We start from the raw sequence: 21,464 nt of genomic DNA on the forward strand, positions 1-21,464 counted from the left end.
CCTCTTTCTCCATGAGCTGCTGGAATGGCAGCTATTTCCCCAGGCTGACGTGGGAGGATGTGAGGCTGGCAGTGAGGAAGGGATGGATGTCAGGCAGAGCAGTTCCCAGCAGAGCCCTCAATTCCCTGCGCTGGTTTATCCAACAGGATTTCTGATCTGCCTTCTTCTGACTGGAAACAGCAACTTGCTGATGGCAGCAAGACTCATCCCCCTCGTTAGTCCCACATTTCACTCAGCCACTCCATCCTGCCCTCCCAGAGCTCAGCGTGGCCCTTTCCAGGAATGATTCCAGGTGGATAACATAGGATGATGTCCCCAAACGCCACCCAGTGAGGCTCCTGCTCTTCCCCCATGGCCAGATTCCCTTATGGAAAGTCTGTGGGGTTGGGTGATGGTGTAGGGAATGGGGCTGTGCAGTTTATGTTCGGCTCTGCTGATGTCCAGGCAGGATTGTCCTGCAGGATTTGCCCTCAGAAGCAGCCTGTTGATTGTCCCATCCTGTCTGTGCTCCAAAGCCTGGCTCCACAAGGCACCGCACCTCTAGAACTCGCGGAACTCGTGGAAAATGAAGAATTGGTGCCTCGAAGGAGGAGCTGACTCAGAGCTGATCCCATGCCGTGCCCCCTCTGACACTAAACCAGCACGGGGGGACAACTTCCCAAGTGTTCCAGGAGCAGGGAGGGAGCTGGCCAAGGTCAGCTGGGCTGGAGAAACCCTGCTGTCGGCACAGGGAGTCATTCCCTTCCCTCCCACTCCCTCCCCAGCTGCCCCGCCGGCCTCACACAAAAAGGGTGATTGTTTGTTGTGCTCCGAGCTTTGTTCCTGCTCACATGTTTGTGCCTCTTACTGAGAAGGGCTGAAAAGCCCCAGATGCGAAGTGAGCCCTCAGCAAAGGCTACCTTAGGGGCAGCTCTGTTATAAACCCTGAAAATGAGGGTTGGTGCCTTTCTGGCAGCCTGGAGCAGGGAGATAAATGGAAATCTGTCCCAGACTGGCCCAGTTTGCGCCTCTGCTGCAGCCACAGTGGTGCTGGAGCTGTTCCACCCCAGCGTGGCAGCTTTAGGGCCGGGTTTATCCTAAAGTGAAGCTTCCCTGGTCCCAGCGAAGAAGGAGGAGGCTGCAGAGTTGGGAGTGGAGAGGCTGGAGCTGTCACCTGGGTGTGAGGCTGATGGAAAATCGGCCTCACTCGGAATTCCAGGCTGAGAGCAGGAGCAGAGCTTGGCCAGCTCTGCTGCAGCTGCGCTTCCAGAGGGGGCCAGGAGCCTCTCCCGATGGGAACTCCCAGCCCCACGCTGCTTCCCTTTCCTGTTGTGGCTGGATGTGGGGCTGATGGGTGCTCGGAGACCCATCCATCACTGTCCCTGCTGCTTCCCCCCACCCAGCGCGCTCAGAGCCTGGCAGGATTTGCACAGTCCCCTAAAAACAGAGCACACCTAAAACGCAGCTGATGGCAGCAGCAGCTCTCCCGTGGGGCTGCTCTGTTCCCGACCACCCAGGGGTTGTGGCTCCAGGGAAGGGGAAAAATGCCCTGATGGCCTCTCCTGAGGCCACCACTGCCTCAAACAGGAGCCAGAGATGGATGGAACAGCGCTGTGGTCAGATAAAAGGCGTGACAGGGTTAGTTCAGCCCTCCAGCACCCTGACAGAGCCCTGAGTGTGGTATGAGGCTGCAAATCTGCCCTAATTACTGCAGGGATTCACAGAAATCGGGGACAGAAGGTGAAGTAAGAGAAACAGATGCCAGGGCAGCCTCCTGGGGGAGGGAATCTGATCTCCTTTGCTTTGGTTGTTCCTGTGACCAACAAAGGCTCTCCAAATGCTGGAGTCTCCTCTGCATCCCTGCAGGATGCTCCAAATTGGTTTTTTTTCTCTCTCCCAGATGGACAAATGTAGGAGACTGCAACTATTGAGAGAGGCTGAGAACTTGCTGTTCGAGGGGAAGCAGCAGCTCCTTACGTAGGTGGAAATTCCTCAGGAAACACAGTTCTAAGGAGAGTCTCTTAAATTTGGCTTTTCCCGGTCGTCTGGGCTTTCCTAACAGGATGGGGATAGGGCAAAGAAGTCAAGCAATAAGGAAAATGATCCACTCTGAAGAATAGCCCTTGGCTAAAAATTGACCATTCCATGCAGACCTCGCTTGTACTGCTTAGAAGTGAGTCCAATTTTCGGAGCTGTTTGGGTTCCTGGCAAGCAAAGTGAGGTCCAGCTGGGAGAAAGGCAGTCAGATCCTGTCTCGTGAAGGAAATGAAGCAGGAATTCAAAATCTTGGAGAATCTCTGCTAGGGATTCTCGGGGAGAAACATGAAAGGTTCCCTCCTGTTCAGAGCCGTCAAACTCGTGCCCAGCTAAGTCCAAGGAATTATGAGCTGCATGGAAAAGTTGGTTCAGCCAGGCTGTGGGGATCTGGGATCTGAATCAGCCACTCCTCCCAAAGCCTCCTGAAGCTTTCAACACAAGTCTTGAAGTCTTTGGAAAGAGGTGCTGGTCCTAAAGACCCAGCAGGTCTCTGCTCGGGGCATTCAGGGGCTCAACCATGTTTGTACCCTCACTCCTGTGCAGTTCCTGGCACTCTGGAATCAGATCTTTGTGTCTAACACCCACCCATTTATTTATGGCAGCTCTGTCACTGCAAACAGGGATTGGGAACATGGGTCTGGCAAAGCCTTGGGCTCCAGAATTTCATCTCTGTCCCCCTGCCCTGCTGTTGGGGTGGGGTTGCACTGACTCTGGGATTTGGGGGAGTTTTGGACACTCCAGGGTGGCTGGGCCTGTGTCCTGCCTGGTTTTTTTGGGGGGTCAGTGTTCCCGAGGCTGTGTCCTGCCTGGCTTTGGGGGGTCAGTGTTTCTGGGCCCATGTCCTGCCTGGTTATTTGAGGGGTCAGTGTTTCTGGGCCCATGTCCTGCCCGGTTTTTTGGGGGTCAGTGTTTCTGGGCCCATGTCCTGCCTGGATTTTTGGCGGGTCAGTGTTCCTGAGGCTGTGTCCTGCCTGGTTATTTGGGGATCAGTGTTTCCCAGGCTTCTCCTCCTCCTCGTCCTGGCTGAGGGAAAGCTGAGGGTGAAGCAGAGGCACAGATCTCCCTGCCAGCTCCTCCCTGCCTGAGGACAGCATTGGCATCTCTGCAGAGGGGTGGGAGATGAGTTCTGACAACCCCAGAGCTCCCAGCTCAGCTGCTGCACACCCAGGGCAGCCCTCAGAGGAACTGGGCTATTTCTGACCTACCTGACAACAGGAGGGATCCAGGAGCCCCTGAGAGAGACATGATCCACATTGTCCTTTGCTGTTTCTCCTGGTTTGCCCTGTGAGGGGTTCTCTGCTCCAGCTGTGGAATTACAGCAGTCCCAGGCAGGAGCAAGGAGAAAATTAAATCTGTGGCCTTGAGGCACCCAGAATTCAGGGCTCAGAGCTCAGGCTGCTGCTCTTCAGCCCAGAAGTGGCTGAGTTCTTGTGCTGCGTGGCTTTTTAGGGAGCTCTGGGATAAAAGAGATCTATAAGCTAGGCCTTGCCTCACTGAGGAGTCATTCCTAGCACTGCTTATCTTCTGAGAAACATAAACCTGGGGCATGCTGCGAGTAAACACATCTATTTTTGTAGTTTGTCTTTGGAGTCAAATGAAAATAAGAGATGACTCGAGGCTGAGCCCTATGTGGCACAGGGACAACTGAGAAGTGGCAGACATGAGGCCTGACCCCGGGCTGGAAGTCAGGCTGGCGTTGCTGGGGTCAGGGAGTTGAACTTGGTGCCTTTCAGCCACAAGCCTGCAGCTGAGCAGAAATTAAGTGTGAAACACATTGGATGAGCTGCTCCTGGTCATTTTGGGGGAAAACCTGGAGTTGATGTTGGTATTTCTGTTGCTCTCAGCATCCTCTGAGCCACAACTGGGCTGATAAGAGCTGGGCAAGGTCCGGCCTTCCAGCCCAATCTGTCCACTTGGATTCCCAGCTCCTTGGGTGACTTCCCACCTGTGCTGGGGCTGCACAAGCCTTCCCTGGAGTTCCAGGGGAAGTTTTCACCCTCCTCACCCCCCCAAAGCTGCTTTGCTTCCTTTCCAAACGGGGAATTTCCAAACTGCCATATATAGATACCCCTCCAAACAAACCCGCAGATGTGGAGCTCAAATAAGGCTGTGTTCCCAAAAGCCTGTTTGTTCCAGCTGCAGGAATTCATCTCAGAGAAGAGGATGTTGCATCTCTTCAGAAATTGGGGATTGTTTACATCCCCGGAACGTCGCGGCAGCTGCAGAAAAACCTCCAAAACCTTCCCAGGCACTGAGGGCTCTACAAAATACCTGAGCCCCAGCAACATCACGATCAAAATACGGTTGATTGGTTGGTGGTGGTTTTATTTGGGGTTTTTTAGGTTTTTTCTTACAATTATCCATTGTTCCTGAGCTGTTCTGCAGCTTGGCACAGGGAGAAGGGGATCACCCTGAGGGAATTTTGGCCAAACCCATGGCAGGTGGAGAATTTGAGCTTAGAAGTGATGGGAAGCTGAGATTTCAACAGGAGCAAATCTGGAGTGGCACCTCTGGCTCCAGAGTGCATGATGCATCCAGGAAAGAATCAGCACAAGCACAGGCACCAGGCTTACTGGAAACAGGATTTGCCAGTTCCTGTGAAGTTTAAAAATAACCCCAAACCCTTTAAGATCTAATTATTTTCCAGGCTGCTTTTTCCTGCTTGCACCTATCCCAGCAGGACTTAGAGGGAGATAAAGGCTGAAGTGTCTCCAGGCTCCAGGGTGGGAATGGCATCCTCAGGGATAAACTGGCAAAAAAACAGGGAATTATTCTGAGATGAGCAACATTTCCTTGGGAAGTGAGTAATGGAAGGAAATCATCTCCATGTATCCACCAGCCCTAATCAAGGGGCTCTGCATGGGTCTGGAGATGGGGCAGAAGGAGGGTGGGATGGGATGGGATGGGATGGGATGGGATGGGATGGGATGGGATGGGATGGGAGCAGGTGGATGTCTGGGTCAGCTGATGAGAAGCAAACGGATTTGCAATGGGACAAAGAAAAATGGGAGACAATGGGCTGAGAAAATGGGCTGGAAATGTGCTGGGACTGGCTTCCAGGGCTCTCAGATGCACATTCCGAGCCCTTGGCTAGGGCAGGTGGGTACATGGAGATGATTTCCTTCCATTACCTCCATTCCCTGCTTCCTCCAGCCCACCCCTGCCATGTCCCAGCTCCAGAATCCAGCCAGTGGGAGAACAGCAAGGACAGAAACACCAGCAGAGAACCAGGATGAGACTGGGAAAGTTCTGAACTCAGCAGGGGTTTGGGAAACATTTTTCCTTCTTGGTCAATGCAGCAGCCCCTGAATCGAGTGGGAATCTGTGCAGCAGGAATGGATGGATTTGCTCAGACTGGGGGATCAGACCGTGTGGGATTTGCTTTGCTGTGTCATTCCCCTGGAAGCTCCTTTGCCACCAGAGCCTGGAGCTTCCCTGCCTCAGGAAGGGGATCTCAGAGTGAGAGCAGGGATATCCCATTCCCTTAAAACCTGGGATAATGCTGATTCCAGCTTGTATGGACCCCTGGGTGAGGCTGGCACCACCACAGGGCTGCATGGACTGAGTTATGGAACAGCCTGGTGCTGTCAGCTCCCTTGGGATGCAGATGGGTCCCAGACTGGGAGGGGAACACAAACAAGTGCCCTCAGCTGTCTGAATCCATGGGTTTTAATTGGATCTCCAGCCTGTTGTGACTTTCCATTTGGTGGATGAGTTTGGATACAACTTTTTTCCACTCTGTGCTCTCCTTGGCCCCTAATGGTTTTTTTTACAGTTCCCAGGGGGAGAGAAAACAAAATTGGAGGAAATATTGCTCACCAGTATCCAAAGTCCCAAAAGCTTCCAGACATCCCTTCTTTGCTGCCTTTCAGCCTGGCCTGCTGGTCACTCCCCATGTTAAGGAGATGAAGATCAATGGATCTCTTCATAACTGGATGTAATTTTCCAGCTTTTCCCTCCGCTGGTAACATCCTGGACCTGTCCAGAGGCAAAAACCTACAGTGGAAAGAGGAAAGGGAATTGTTGTCACCTCACCTGATGGGTGGGAGCTAAGTGCAGATGCAAGGAGAGCAGGACAGGCACGGGAAGGGGGATTGGGTTTGATTTCTTTATGCTCTGGCACAAATGCCCTGCACACAGGGGCACGGAGAGGCTGGACCTCGGGGTCTTTGGTGTTTGCTCCTCTCCCCTCATCCACTGAGAGGCTTATCACGGGTTTATCTTTAGGCTGTGAGCCCCCTTTCCCTCAGAACCCCGGACTCGAGTCCGTACTTAACTCCACGCTGAGGGAGATGATCCCTGGGCTGTTCCTGTGCCAGCTGCAATTCCCAGTGTTGCTCCCTGCCCTTTCCCACCACCAGCAGCCCCTTCCCGCAGGCTCTGGGTGCCTTGGTGACCCCAGCAGCCCTTCCCCAGGGGACACAGGCTCCGGGTGTCCCCTAGCCCGTGGGAGGGTAGCACTAGGACCTGTGGAATGCTCCTCCCAGAAGATTAGCCAATATTCCCAGGGCAGGGCAGCTCCCCAGCCTTTCTACTCTTTCTTGCCTTTATAAACGTGTTTTTCCTTCTTCCAGCTCATTCCACAGCGGAGAGCTTTGGATTTCTCGCAGCTTTTCTTTCCTTTTTCTTCCCCCCCCGGTAACTGGCCTGCTGCCAGTGCCTCGCAGGGCCAAAGTTTTATCTATAGGGATATATTTTCCAAACCAGCCCCAGCTGCACACAGCGAACCTCCGCTCCTGGGGCAAGCTTAACTCGGCAGAGGAAGAGCGGCAGGAGCGCTGCGTGTGCCTCTCCTCCAGCTATTCCTGTCAAGATGGATTTATGACTCTAAAAGGAGTGGGGGGGAGGAAGGAGAATTGCCTCCAGGAGCCAGAGCTCGCACCACAGCCCAGCAAAACACACGGCGGGGAGCGGGCAGAGATCTCAAGGCATGGAAGTGGGATCGCGCCGGGATCTGGTGGATCCGGACTATGACTGATCTCAAGCTTTTCCTCTGCCTTCACAGAGCCCAGCTGGCGGATTTAAGGTAGTTTGCCCAGGACCAGGCTTTGCCATGCTGGCCAAGGCAGTGCTCTCCCTTGGTCTGTGGCTGCGGTTTGCTGCAGGACAGGACACACCTGAGCCAGGTGAGTGCCCGCAAAGGCGAAGGCGTTCCTGCGGTACTTTACCCCATTTCATGCCTCCTGATCCTCAGAGCTCCTCGCAAACCCTTTTCAGAATAAAAGCTGAGGCTACAGTGCTGCTTTAGGTGTTTAGAGGTACTTGTGTACAAGAAACAAACCTGTCTGCAATTGCCTATTAGAAAGTAATTCTGTCGCGTTTGTTTCCAGTCGGGAAAAGCAAACTTTCACAAATTTGCAGAATTTAGAGTAAATCATATGGAGAAAGTCCTCCCTCCTCGCTGGACTGGGGGACAGGCACTGAGAGAAGTCAAGCTAGTGATTAACACGATGTTCTCTTGCTAATCTCTGTAATTCAATCATTACAGCTCCTCTTTAAAACGCTTTCTCTTGGATACTGCTCATGGAAAATGAGAATGGGGCAGTCCTGCAGAGCTGACAGCGGGGAAAGGGACGTGGAGGAGATGGATGTCTCATTCCTGGTCCCTGGGCAGGGACTCATCCCACGTCGTGGTGGCTGAGCTGCCGCGATTCGTTTTGTCCTGCCCTGTGCTCACCAGGGGAGAACCTGTGGCTGCAGGTTGTGTCTGGTTCTCACTGCACCTGGGAAAGGAGAGGGAACCTCGTGTCTGCCTGGACAGGAGCTCCTCAGACTCTGCAGCCCGGACTGCTGGGGTCTGACTGTGCTGCTGGTACACAGAGAGCCTGGGGCTGGGGCTCAGACCCCTCACAGGGTGCTGGGTTCTGTCCCTCAGTGTCCCTCGGTGTCCCTCAGTGTCCCTCCCTGGGGCAGGACTGGTGCTGCTGCTCCTGGCATTGTCCCAGTGCTCCAAGTCCACCCAGGCAGCAGCTATTCCCATTGTCCTGCCATCCTGCTGCCCCGGGATTGTGTGGCATTTTCCCAACCCAGGCTCTAAACAATGCTCAGAGCTTCAGGGTGTGTGACAAAGCCAGCCGTGGCATTCCAGAGGGACTGTGCCCTGCTCCAGAGGCAAAGTGTGTGTGTTAGTGATGTGCAGTGGGCAAAGTGAGGAAGCTGCTGGGTGGCCACTGGTGCTTCCACACACTCAGGAATGATTGGATTGTTCTGGACAATGGGTACTGGATTCGTGCACAAAGCCAAGGCAGAATCACCAATTCCCCCAATTCCCTCTTGGGGTCCAGGTTCAGATCTCTGCTGCATCAGTGTAAAGTACAACCTTTTGATAGTTTGGGTTTGGATAAATGGAATTTGGTCGTCGTTTCCTGGGCTGGCATCAGCAGAAAATGATGGGGATGTTGGTGTTGTGAGTGAAAAATAAAGACATGGCCCATCCACACACACTTTGTGGGGATCCTGCACTTACTGCCCTCTGAAGCACTGGCACAATTCCACGATCCCAGAACAGCAGAGAGAGTGAAACTCATGGAAAGATCATGAGAGGTGCAGCACAGCTCCCCTCCTGCTGTTGGGATTTGTCTGAAGAGCCATTTCTCAGCCTGAACTCTGCCATGGGTGAGCTGGAGCCTCCAAAGGCTTTTAACCACCCAAGTATTTTGTGCTAGGTGGATGTCAGCCCTTCATCACGCAGGTGACCTCCCCATCTCCCATGGGGCCTGTGGCGTGGTTGGAAATGTAAAACCCCTCCTGGGTGGCTTGGGGGGACAATTCTCTGCCAGGGAGAGGTGCTGCCTTCCTCCTCCTGCCTCTCACTGTGATCCAGAGGGGCCACAGGGAAGCTCAGTCTGTGTTCCTCAGTTCCTCCTGCCTCCCTCTCATTGCAGAACTTTTTCCCTTGCGTGGCCAAGCTGCGAGAGGAGAAGACGAACGTAGGATGTCAAACACAGTTAACCCAGACAGGACATGATCTGGTTTGGCTGTAACTGAGCCCCACGAGCTCCAAGCCCGTGTAAATCAGGCGTGTGGAGTGTGTTCAGCTCCCAGCTGAGAGCGTGGGGAGCTCTGCGAGCGGATGTCTCCTGTCAGCATCACGGGGAAGTCTGGCCAGCTGTTTTCCTCCTGGAAAAGCCAGCAGGCAGCGTTGTGTTTCCATAGTGACATTTTGCTCCCATCTCCAGCCCTTCAAAACACTTCTGATCCGAGTGCACTGACCGGGCATCACGCAGGGAGTGACAACAGGACCCTGCCACGTGTCCCGTGTCACTCCCCAGGCTCAGGCAGAGCGCAGTGATGAGGCCTGCAGTTATTCCTGGCAGTTCAGGAGGCAGGGAAGTGCTCATGGATGCCCCTTTCCCTCCAAATACCCCCTGGAGAGTGAGAAATCCTCATCTGGCACCATGCCAAGAGGTGTAAAGTGAGGAAAGTGCCTGAAAACAGCAGCAGCTTGCGTAAGCAGGGATTTGCTGGTACCAAACCTCCACGGCCCCACCTCTGGCATGGATGGCATGTTTGTACTGGATGCAGGACAAGGAGCAGGAGGAAAGATGAGGGAATTGAAAGCCTGGACCTGCACGGGGGGACAATGCAGTGTCCAGTCACTTTTTAAGCGTTGCCACATTCCGGATGGGGGGGAGAGCTTTTGTCTCGATTTTTTTATGGATTCTTTCTGCTGAATGGGAGGAATTTGCTTCCATCTCAGGCAGGACTGGGTGTTACAGGTGGGGTGGTGTTCGAATGAAGGAGAAGCCGTCTGCTCCACCCACAGAGGGTCCCTTCAGCTCCAAAATACACCCCTGTCTGCCGGTGGGTTTAGCTGCTGGCTTTGTGAACCAAGGCAGAACCCTGTGGTGGCAGACTGGGGCTCTTCCTAATTAACACAGCTATTCCCTGCAGTGAGTGATGGGGAAAAGTAAGGGATGCTAATGGGATGCCCGGCTCTCTGGGTGCCCCAGAGCTGCAGGGTACAGACAGAAGGACACAGCCGTGAGTCTCCTCTATTTTCTGGTGTCTCACACTGTGCTCACCCGGGTGTTCCCCATGCAGGTAGCTCTGGCAGCAGCTGGATTTCTGCTCCCTTGGGGTGGATTCCCAATTCCCCTCCCAGTGCTTGTGCACATGAGCCTGTTGTTTACTGCTGCAAGCAGAGTCCTTTGGCCATTGATCCCTGCCCTGCCAGTCCCAGAAGCTCTCCCAGCTGCTTGTTGCAACATTTGGGAAGCGAGGGACACTTCTCAAACCGGTGAGGAGCAGAGGGAAGAACAACCCCACGTTGCCAAGATCTCTCCCCGTGTCCTGCCAGCCAAACCAGTGGCTTGTCCTCCTTCCAGCAGAGGGGAGAGCTCAGAGCCGTGGTTTGCCTTGCTTTGTGCAGCCAGCAGCACGAAGCAAAGCCCTGCTGGAATGCCACTGGGAGCTCTGGGATCCAGGAGCAGGGACCTGTGCGGTCACAGTTCAGCTCCGCTGGGTGATGTGGTCATTCCTGGACTTCACTTTCGTTTTCTGCTCGGCTCTGAGCGCCAGGGCGCTGCGGGGGAGTGTCTGTGGCACAGGGTGAGCTGTGCTGGGTCACACGGAGCTGGCTGGCATCCAGCTGGGCTGCAGGTCTCTCCAGCCTGGTCACAGGATCAGGGGAGGGTTGGGGTTGGAAGGGACCTTCAAGATCATCTCATTCCACTCTTTACCACGGGCAGGGACACCTTCCTCTATCCCAGGTTGCTCCCGGCCCCATCCACCCTGGCCTTGGACACTTCCAGGGATCCAGGGGCAGCCACAGCTTCTCTGGGCACCCTGTGCCAGGGCCCCACCACCCTCACAGAATTTTTTCCAAATATCCCATCCAAGCCTCCTCCCTGTCAGTTTGAAGCTTGCCCTGTCACTCTGTCACTCCATGCCTTTGTAAATAATCACCTCCAGGTATCTTTAACTTCCCCCATTTCTGAAGGCTCTGTCTGATCTCTCCTGCTGTTCCCAGAGATCCATTGTGCCTCTGCCGTCTCAGCCAGCACCTCTCCCTGAATCCTGGGATTTGGCACAAGATAACCAAGGTTTCCTAGCACATGCCTGTGCAGGTTTTGGGTTCACACCATTCTCCTAACGCTGTTCCCTCTTTCTCCCCTACCAGGTCCCCAGCCACCCATTTCCAACACAGAGGGGGACCTCCTCTTCCTGCTGGACAGTTCTGCCAGTGTCTCCCACTATGAGTTCTCCAGGGTCAAGGAATTCATGTGGGACCTTTTGCACCCTTTCACCTTTGGCCCCAGGGACGTCCAGACCAGCATCATCCACATCAGCACCACGCCCACCATGGAGTTCCCGTTTGACCAGTACCTGACCAGTGGCACCCTGAGAAAAGCCATCCGGGACACGCGGCAGCTCATGGGTGACACCAACACGGGCAAAGCGCTGAGCTACGCCAAGGAAAAGCTCTTCAGTGGCGAGGCTGGGGCCCGGCCAGATGTGCCCAAGGTGCTGGTGTGGGTGACAGATGGCTTCTCCACGGATGACATCTCGGAGCCCATGCAGCTGCTGAAGGACATGGGGGTGACGGTGTTCATCGTGAGCACCGGCCGCAGCAACTTCCTGGAGCTCTCGGCTGCTGCCAGCCAGCCCTCGGACAAACACCTGCACTTTGTGGACGTGGATGACCTGCCCATCATCACCAAGGAGCTCAGGGATGGCATCCTAGGTAGGCTGGGGTGGGGGGCACTGGGAGGTGGCAGCAGGGCTGAGGATAGGTTCGTGTTTGGCTCTGTGGGGTGGGCAGTGGGAGAATCTCCCAAAATCAGTGGTCATCCTGACCCAAAAGTGCTGTTCTGGCAAAATGGGGGGTGGGGGTTTGTCCACAATGCTACAGGTGCAAGTATAAACCAAGGTTCTGGGAGGTGTGGGACAAATATATTCCCCTTGGAATATCTGATTGAGTGGGACAAATTCCCTTCTGCAGAGCTGTGGGTGAGATAAACTTGTGTTTGTGAGGAGTTCAGCTGGGAATGAGGAACTCGGGGCAGCAAAATACCTGAATTCCTAAAAACCCCACAAGTCTTTGGAATGAGTCATGCAGGTCAGGCATCTGCACAACCCAGGCAGAGCAGGAAAATGCCCCCACCTGCACGGGTTGTTAACCAAAGGTTTCCCAAAAAAGCAATGATTTTACCTCAGCAAGAGGCTGCTGATGGTGGAAACAAAGTGCCTGAGCTCCTTGAGTTGATTTTCACATTCAGGGTGATTTTTTTTTCTCTAAAATGTTGCCTGGCTCTGTGCCAGCTGATGGAGGTGGAGGAACACAAACGTGTTGAACACATCCAAAATGGGATGTGTGTGCCTGGCAAGGATCTGGTCCTGTCAGCTCCCTCCAGCTCTTGCCTAGGACAGATCTGACTCCCTAAATACACCATCAAGGGCTGAGATCTCCAACTCCTGCAGTTGTTCTCTTACAAAACACAATTAAAGATGGTGCCTGCTGTCAGCATTGAGACTATAGGAAAGGAATGTTTTTGTTCCATAAATCCCCTGTTATAACACGTTCCACATCCGCCAGATCCATGGCCTGACTTGGCCAGCACAGCCCTTGGAAGAACAGCCCAGCCCTGCCTTGCTGGGCTCAGCAGGCCAAGTGCTACCTCTGTGTTCCTTGTAGAGCTGTGGTGGTTGCTGTGAGAGGGAACAGGCAGCAGACTGGGGTTTTCAGCACTCCAGGTTTTTAGAGCATCCAGGAAAGGCTCTGAGGAGACCCAAAACCATGGTTTGGGCCTTAGGACAGGCTCTGAGGAGACCCAAAGCCATGGTCTGGATCCCAGGAAAGGCTCCGAGGAGACCTAAAGCCATGATCTAGGCCTCAGGAAAGGCTTTGGAAGCCAAGGGCACTGCCAGGGGCACTACCCCTGGGGTTTGCTTCAGCTTCCCAGATGCCTCTGGATTTGTTTGGAATGCTGAGGGAGTTACTGTGACTTTGCAGACTTCCCACAGATTTTTCTGGAGGTTCTCTCTCCATTGGAAATCCTGATTTCCTTCCTTGACTTCTGCTGTGTGAGGTGGTTTGGAGCTGGTTTCAGTGTCCCAGTAACCCTTTCCACAGAATCCTCTGTGTGCAGCAACTCCTTCCTGTTTCCAATCACAATCATTTGAAAAACCACTCCCAGGGATTGTGTTCTCCCCCAAAAAACACCCACTTCTCTCCCACATGAGATTTGGGCAGCACCATCAGCTCTCCTCCTGGCCCAGCCACCCCACAGAGGCCCAGGGATTTTGTTTCAGTGGTGATTTAGTGTCTAGTGCATCCTGAATCCAAAATAGCTTCCCAAAAAATGAGAATTCTCCTGCAGATAAGGCTGTCTTGAAGATCACAAGATCTGCAAAGGTCACAACTACCCTGCTGTGCCTGAGGGCAGTATTCTGGGCATCCAGCAGGTCTAAAATCTGCCAGGCTGGGATTTTAATGGAAGGTGAGATTCCCACGTGAATCCAGGGGTTGGTGCTTCAAGTAAAGTGCCAGACATTGGTCACAGCACCTGATTGCACCTTAATAAAGCCACTTAAATCCACTGTTCCCTACCTGGAGGAGGCAGCCCTTAATCACCACCCCTCCTGGGATAGCAGGGACAGGCAGGATCCTTGGCAAGCAGGAATTAGGCCTTTCCAGCTCTGGAATGGCCCAGACTGGTTTGGTTATCATTGCTCTCTTATCTTCATCTCCTGCTACTGTTAAAAAACAGTGGAGGCTTTCACAGAGGCACAAACAAGCTTTGTCAAGAGTTGCTCTCCTCCTTCCATCTCCTTCCCAGGAATGAGGTGTTTGTGCCTGCTCCACAGATATTCCAGCAGGGGTTCCTGCCAAGCTGCTGCTGCTGCCTCAGGTGGGCTGAGAAGCCTCAATCTCTGCAGGGAGAGACTCCTGAGATGTGGTGGACCTGAAATAGCAGCAGTGCTGCTGCTGCTCGGTGCAGGGGTGCAGGACGGGGGCTGGGGATGGATGGGTGTGTCCACTGCCTGTTTTTCCTTGGCACATGGAAGAATTCTACAGAATGCAGCAGGCCACAGCTCCCAGCCAGCCTGGCTATGGCACAGCTGGCTCCTGGCAGGGATCTCCACCCTTCTCAGCAGTAAGGGAAGGTTCTCAGGCTGTGGAGGAGCTCAGGCTCCTTCTGTTGCATCTTATTTGTACCCAAAATATGGCTTTTGGTGCTCTCGTCCTGGGGAAGGACCCCCCAGAGTTGTGAAACCAAGGCATTCCTGTGAGGTGACATCAGGTCCTGTGCCTGCAGCCACCCGCTCTGCACTCAGCCCAGCTGAGCTGAGGCTGCTGACTTGTTCCAGCCTTTGGCACCACCTCCTGAGCCAAGCTCTGCAGGAGCCTGCGTGCCCAGCAGGCCCCAAACATCACCACGTCCCACACGTGCTCAGGGCAATGCATTCCTGATCTGAAATGATGTCCTGGGTGACTCCTGCTGCAGTGCAAGCTTTGAGCCTGGAGTGCTCTGATGTCCTCATCTGGCACTGAGTCCAAGCAGGTGAGCAGAGGGGGTGATCTCAGACCCTGAATGTCCACCCTGGCGATGGAGAAGTGTTGTCCCCTCTCCCAGAATCAGAACTTTCCCCCCATTCATATCAAAGCAGGGAAGTAGAACCAGGAAACCTGAGTGATTTGTGCCAAGTCCCAGCTGCAGCTTCTCAGAAGGGGGACCACAGACCCAGATCAGGACGGGTTCTCCTGCCTGGCTGCATTTCCTACCCTCATCATGAAACCAGCAGCATTCCTGCAAGTCTGATCCTGACCTCTGCAGAGTTCACGGGATGCCAACAAACTCGTGGCTGCAAAGTGGGGTCTCGAGTCACCAAGAGGCAGGAGGTGAAGTGTGTCACAAGCTGTCCCTGAGTGTCACCAGGCAGGCACTGGCTGGGTCCAGCACAGGATATTAACTTGCTGCTTCCCTCTGGGAACAGAGGGGCTGGGAAGCACATTGTGGACATCTGTTTTCTGGGGTTTATTGCCCTCTTTGTATGCTGAAGGCATCTGGGGTCTGGCAACAAGGGGCAGAGCTGTTCGCTGTGGGCTTCCTGCCCCCTGTCCTTTGCTCTGCCCCATTTATTCACAGTGTCCTTGCCTCCAAGCTCACTTATTTCCATTCCCTGAGCTTTTGGCAGGATTTTTGGCAGGACTGAGGCCTTTCCTGTGCTCCCTGTTCCTTCGTGGCTTGGCCCCTGGTGTTTGTGGGGCTCACAGAAGGGTGCAGTGCCCCAGGACTCCTGATCCTGCCTCCCACCCTCCAAGGGGGTGGAGTGCTGCTGGCTGGGATGGGATGGGATGGGATGGGATGGGATGGGATGGGATGGGAGCAGGCAGGGCACGGAGCAGGGAAATGTTCCTGCCTGCCTGGGAGAGCCAGGGAACAGCTCAGAGGAAAAACTGAGGCTGTTTTATTTGGTACAGGGAAGCTGGCAGGGCCTCGGAGCAGCTTGGAGGAGGAGAGCTGATCCTCTCCCGGCTCAAGGACAAGTCTGGGAGTGCAAAGCAGCCCCATCTTGCAGGTTTGGGAGGAATTCTGTGCCTCCCTTTACCTCTGTGCAATGGGGAGCCAGTGAGAACTACCTAGAGAGAGCTCTGTGAGTGTTTGAGCATGAGCTGGAAGGTTCTATCTTAAGGATTTAGGAGCACTTCAAAGCTCAGGCTGCTCCTAAAAATCCTTTAAAAACAGAAGAGCATCTTCCTGTCTTCCTATGTCATTTCCTTGGTGCTAGAAACAAAGTCCTGTGTGTTTCTGCCCCTCTGGAAGACCAGAGAACAGTGGGATTCAGCCCAAAATAGGCTTGGAAGGGCACGCATATCAGAAGGGTCAAGTAGCAGAGGGAGCTGGGGGAGCTGAGCGAGCTGCCCAGCATCACAAGAGGTATTTGTGCCTGGCCTTTGGGGTCTGGAACTCAAAGGTAGCACAAGCCTTGAAGAGAAGCCTCTGTGCAGGGGCAGGGAGAGGTGAGGTGGCACAAGAGGGCTCTGAGTGTTGAATGTCACCAAACAACGGAGCTCTGTGAAGCCCTGCAAGGAGTGACCTCAGCTGGGATGTGTCCAGCTGGCTCAGCAGTGCTGGGCACTCCCCAGTTGCTGCCCTTTCTTCCTGGCCACTGGGCACTGGCAGAGAGCAGGGAGAAATGGAGTTCTTCACACTCTGGGCTGCTTCATACACAGGAATTGAGTGGTTTGGTTCCGCTGGTGGGTGATTTCCACAGGGATTTGGTGACACTGATGCTGCCAGCTGCATCTCACATCCAGAAGGGCTGGGACTGCAGGTGTTCCATGTTCTGGGTGTTGATGTCAGCAGTGATTTCTGGCCATTGTCTCCCTTCCAGATGTCATCCAAGCCAACCGGCTCCATGCCACAGACATCACCTCGAGCAGCTTCCGCCTGCTGTGGCCCAAACTTCTCTCCCAGGAAACTGGCTACTACACCCTGGAATATGCCCCAGCAGCTGACCTGGCAAGGAAGAGGACACAGCAGGTGTCTGGGGCTCACACCAGCCTCGTGCTCAGCGACCTTGCACCAGAAACCACTTATGAGGTGGCTCTGATTCCTGAATCCAACGTGCACTACTTCCCCACCCAGACCACAAGGGTCACAACACTGGCAGGTAAAATGGGCATGGCTTGGACACATTCCCTCCTTGGGGACAAGGAGATGATCCCTGTCTCCTACCTGAGGCAGGAGGTGCAGATGGAGGGTGCTGGAACGACGTAAGGGTTTGAGAGGGAAGGAGAGGGGGAGCACTCAGAGCAGGAAGCAGCTTCTCTGTGCAGAAAATAACTCAGATTTATTCTGGGTAGCAGCCTGGAAAAAGGTGTCAAACTGAAAACCTGGGCAGGGGTGGTAAAGTCAAGGTGGACTTGTACACAATATTAATTTTCTGCACACAAGAACAGTTCTGGCTGAGTTGTTCTGCCCAGGTAGAGAAACCCTTTTCTTTGGGCTGAGCTGTGTGATGAGTATCAACACCCGCTTGCTGGGTTGATTTTAATGCCACATCACTCAAGCCCAATATGGTGCAGGTCAGTAACACTCATTACATCCTCATTCACACCTCTTTCCATTGCTTCCAGAGGAAATCAGCCCAGTTCAGGTTCTCATCTCAGAGTCTGGGCCACACAGCTTCCACGTGAGCTGGGCTCCTGTGCTGGACAGCGTGGTCAGCTACCAGGTCCTGTATGGGCCACTCCCAGGGAACTCAGTGAAGGTGCTGGAGGTGGATGGGAGGCACAACAGCACCGTGGTGGAGCACCTGGCACCCAACACCACCTACCTGGTGACAGTGACTGCAATCTATAGATCTGGGAAGGAGAAATCCCTGTCAGCCAAAGCCTGCACCCAGGAAGGTGAGCTAGGGGAAGTGGCAGCACAAGGAGTCCATGGAGTGTCCCTAGAGGGTCACCTGCCTCTAGGTGAGGCCAGAGGACTCGGTGAATCCAGTCACTGGGGTGGGATAACAGGGGAAAGCTGCATGAGCAGCTCTGGATGTGCCATTGGGATGTAGCTGGTGTGTAAGGGCCAAAGGAGAACCAGACACACACAGTGACAGCTGCAATGGGGTATGGCCGAGCTGCTGCTGCAGTCACAACCAGGCCTGGAGATCCAGGAGTCTCCCTAAAGAAGAGAGAAGATAGAAGATGGAGAGCCCCATGAAGCATCACAAACCCTTCTCCCCAAAGAAGAAAGGTGGGATTATTGGGGTGTCCTGTGTGGAGCCAGGATTTGGATCCTTGTGGATCCCTTCCAGCTTGGGATATTCCGTGGTCCCACGATTCTAAGTGTGCATTTGGGAGGAAATATGAACATTTAAAGAAAAAAAAGGCCCCAGACAGCATCCCCAGCCTGCTGGGGAAGAAAGAAGAAAGAGAAGTGCCCTTCCCTCCTGTCCCCTCTGTGCCTGTTCCTTGGTGTGACTTGGCATCAGAGGGGCAGAAGTTTAATGAGCAGAACCTTGTGCTCCAAGAAGTACCTGTGAAGATATTGCAGGAGGCAAAGTCTGGCTCTTATCAGGACTCAAGAGTGAGGAGCTCAGGGGATGACACAGCTGAAGGTGTGGGATGTGACTGCCAGTGTCTAACAGTGTGGAAAAAAAGCATCTTATGCTGGTACCAGGGCAAAGTTAAGGACTAATTAGGCCGAGCTCCTTCAGTGGGGATATGTAGTGTGATTTTATCCCTACACCAAAGCCCAGGCTGGCTGGCAGCATTCCCCTTGGGAGGCACAGGGAGCAGGGAACTGTAGGGATCACCCTGGCATGACATCCTGCAGCAACACGGATCTTTTCTCCCCAGAGGGCTCCAAGGTGAGGCACCTCCGCTTTGAGAACGTGGGTCCCAGCAGCCTGAAAGCCTCCTGGGACTCTGCCGACGGGGCGGTCCTGGGTTACTGCGTGCGGTGCCGGCGGCAGAGCGGCCCCTCCTCGGTGCTCAGCGTGTCCCCGCAGGTGCACAGCGTGCTGCTCACCGACCTGCCCTCGGGCACCACCGGCAAGGTGTGCGTCCAGCCCGTGTACAGGAACCAGCCCGGCAAGAGGCTCTGCCGCACCGTGCACAGGCAGCCAGGTGAGCTGGGGGCGAAGCACGTCCTTAAACAAGGATCCTGAGAAGCCCTGAGGTCACAGAGGAGCCTCCAGGGCCGGGATATTCTGTGCTCATCACCTGTCTTGCTTCCCCACAGGGACTGACCGAAGTTGGGCTCTTTCCCCCATTTTTAGGAGTAAGACTCCTCCTAGTGGAGTTGATTGCAGGCAGGAGGGAAAAAGTGTACAGTGGAGACAGTCCTGGAGCTGCTTTGGGATAACAAGGGTGGGGATAAGGCTAAAAGCTGGCATGGGCATCAGAAAGTGCTGTTTAAAAGTCATTTGAAGCCTTGGTTGCCCTTCACTTTCCAGGGGACAGGCAGCTGTTAAAGCCACTGTTAAAGATGTGTTACTAAGACACAACACTTCTTCTTTCTTCCTTCTGCTGCCCACAAACCACTTTCTGTGAGGGACGTTAAAGGATTCCTGATAGGATGGAGTAAAACTAACCAGAAGCTATACAGAAGCTAAACAGAAGCCCCTTTTTGCCAGCAAGGGGCTGGAGTGAGAGTAAACATGCCCACGGGGGTGAGATCTCTGACTCAGATGTGGATAAAGCTGACATGATGTTCCTTGTGTTCTTCCAGCCACAGAGGCCCAAGGATACAGGCACACGCAGAGAGCGTGACAGAGTGGAGCGAGCTGATTCCCAGCAGAGCAAGGGATCTTGCTTGGACGAGGACTTGGACAAAAAGGAGGAGTCAGGGGAGGAAAACCCCTCATCTCCCAGCCTGTGCTGTCCCTTGAGGTGTCCTGCTTGTCCAGCCCAAAGCCTGTCCCCAGCCAAGCTCTCCTGAAGCTCTAAGGCTTGGCTTGGCTGGATGGAGCAACCACTCTGACTAAAAGATGCCAAATCTGTACCCACTGTGTAGAAACACGCCTGACAAATAACAAACACAAGGCAAAGTGGTGGATCCTCACTATGGCTTGCTTGCTGCCTGTTCTCTATTTATTAAAGGTTGAGACAGTTTCATTTTTGCAGCTTCTGAGCACGTTCAGGACTTGACTGTTCACTGCCCTGGCCTTCCATCCAGGGCACTCAGAAAGATTCCACGTGGCCAAATCCATTCCTGCTGCCAACAGCCAGGGAACCTGGAGTGTGAGAGAGCAGGAAACTCAAAAATCCTGGGAATGTGCTTCCCCAGCAGGTCCCTGCAGGGCTCTCAGCCCTCAGGGAGCAGCTGAGAGTCCAGAAAAGCCAGACAAGACCATCTAAAGCAGTTATTTTTGTTTCTCATTCAAACACCAGTGTGGTCCTGCCTGGATCATCAGCACTGGGTTGCTCTGGCATTCCTGCAACCTCTTTTCACCAAATGGGAGTCCTGCTGTCTTCATGGAGATTAATTAGCTTGTTCTGTGACTAATTACAGGCAGTAAATCTCCAGCACTATCATTCCTCTGCACTCTGAACACTCTCAGCACATCTCTGGTGTCTTGTCTTGGGCTTCCACCCAGTGCTAAGCTTGAGCAACACTTAAAAATGAGGGGTTTTAAGGGAGAAGAGTAAATCTGATTCTTTCCCTTTCGGCCCCAGGCTTGAACTCGCTGTCGCTAAGCCACTCTGGAAAGGGGAGCTGGGAGAAAAAAGAAAGACAAATTAAATATAAATACCTAGTGACCAAGCAAATGGTTTCAAAGTTCAGGGCTTAGGGCTGTAAAGAAATGTAGATAGTTCTCTGCTAAACCCCAGCATCAGTGGGAACACCCTCCCTCAGTAACACCTGCTCTATTTTAAGTTTATTGCTTATTTGTCCTACATGTGGAAGTTGTTTTTGAAGCTGTGCTGTTTGTTGGAGAGCCCCATGCAGCGTCACAAACCCTTCTTAAAACAGCTCCTTTCACAGCTGAGAGGAAATTTTATCCCTGACCTTGTCTCCTGAGAGCTGAATCCTTCATCTCCACCTTTATGGAGCGTTTTCCTTGGGCTGTCTTGTCCAGGAGAGAGGGATAGAAGGGAGGTGAGTCACTCATTAACTCTGTAAAGAGATTTTCACATGATTTGTGTCCTCCTTTGGAATGTGCATTTGTGACTGATTAATCTCAGTGGAGCCTGTGCTTGAAGGGATGATAAAGCCCCTGGAACCGCTCATGCAACGAGATGATTTTGTTTGTTCTTGCTGTAGGACAGAAATTAAGTTTGCACAACTCCCTGCATAGTTTATGAATACATTAACGTGTCATCCCCCCGGTTGTAACACACCCTTTTGAAGACAATTAAATATAAATACAAGAGCTGCTGAATGGTTCCTTTGTGCTTGATGGCAAATCTGTGAATTGTGGGTTTTGTTCCAGGGCAAAAAAAGCTGGCATTCATAGGATCATAAAAGTTGGGAAAAGCTTCTGAGATCACCCTGTTAAATCACCATAATTTTAAAAGACTGGGAAGTGTTTTACCCGTGACTTCATAATCTGGTTTACACAAAACTTTACCCCCATCCCTCAAAATGTGCTGGAAATATAAAAATAGAAATATGTTGGTCTCGATAAAGCCTCAGTTCCAGTAAGAACTGCTCTACAAGGAGACAAAGAGTAAAAGTCCCAGAAATCTTGGCAGAATTGGTAAATATTTGTGAACAACACGCTCAGGCACAGGGCGGGATTTTTGGAGTTGGGGCTCTGATCCTTGTGGGTCCCTTCCAGCTCAGGAAATCCCTTGATTCCATGATTCTAAGTGGGCATTGGGGAAGAAACATGAACATTTAAAGAAAAAAGACCCCAGAGGGCATCCCCAGCCCCGGGTGTGTTCTGCATTTTACACCATTTCGGGCTGCAGAATTCCACCTGTTTCTGACTTCCACAGCACTCGCCTTCTCTAAAGCCTTCCCTATCATCTTTCCCACTCCAAGCAGTTGGATAAG

The 21,464-nt window shown here is 53.2% G+C and overlaps 1 protein-coding gene across 1 annotated transcript; it reads left to right on the forward strand.

Moving 5' to 3' along the window:
• Positions 1 to 7,027: 7,027 nt before the first annotated feature.
• On the forward strand, positions 7,028 to 19,480 carry VWA1 (von Willebrand factor A domain containing 1). The gene is made up of 6 exons (XM_082295806.1): positions 7,028 to 7,142; positions 11,138 to 11,701; positions 16,357 to 16,635; positions 17,102 to 17,374; positions 18,320 to 18,589; positions 19,194 to 19,480. Exons 1-6 carry the CDS (start codon positions 7,070 to 7,072, stop codon positions 19,232 to 19,234), a joined length of 1,500 nt encoding a protein of 499 aa, XP_082151932.1. The 5' UTR covers positions 7,028 to 7,069; the 3' UTR covers positions 19,235 to 19,480.
• The last annotated feature ends 1,984 nt before the right edge of the window (positions 19,481 to 21,464 follow it).

Source organism: Coloeus monedula, assembly GCF_965178545.1.
Source record: "Coloeus monedula genome assembly, chromosome: 22".
Classification (NCBI taxonomy): Eukaryota; Metazoa; Chordata; class Aves; order Passeriformes; family Corvidae; genus Coloeus; species Coloeus monedula.

Excerpts from the sequence above, each read along its gene's own strand:
- VWA1 (XM_082295806.1), top strand. The coding sequence starts at position 7,070 with ATGCTGGCCAAGGCAGTGCTCTCCCTTGGTCTGTGGCTGCGGTTTGCT. Across the intron at positions 7,143-11,137 it reads ACAGGACACACCTGAGCCAG|GTCCCCAGCCACCCATTTCC; the intron begins GTGAGTGCCCGC and ends CTCCCCTACCAG. Across the intron at positions 16,636-17,101 it reads AAGGGTCACAACACTGGCAG|AGGAAATCAGCCCAGTTCAG; the intron begins GTAAAATGGGCA and ends CATTGCTTCCAG.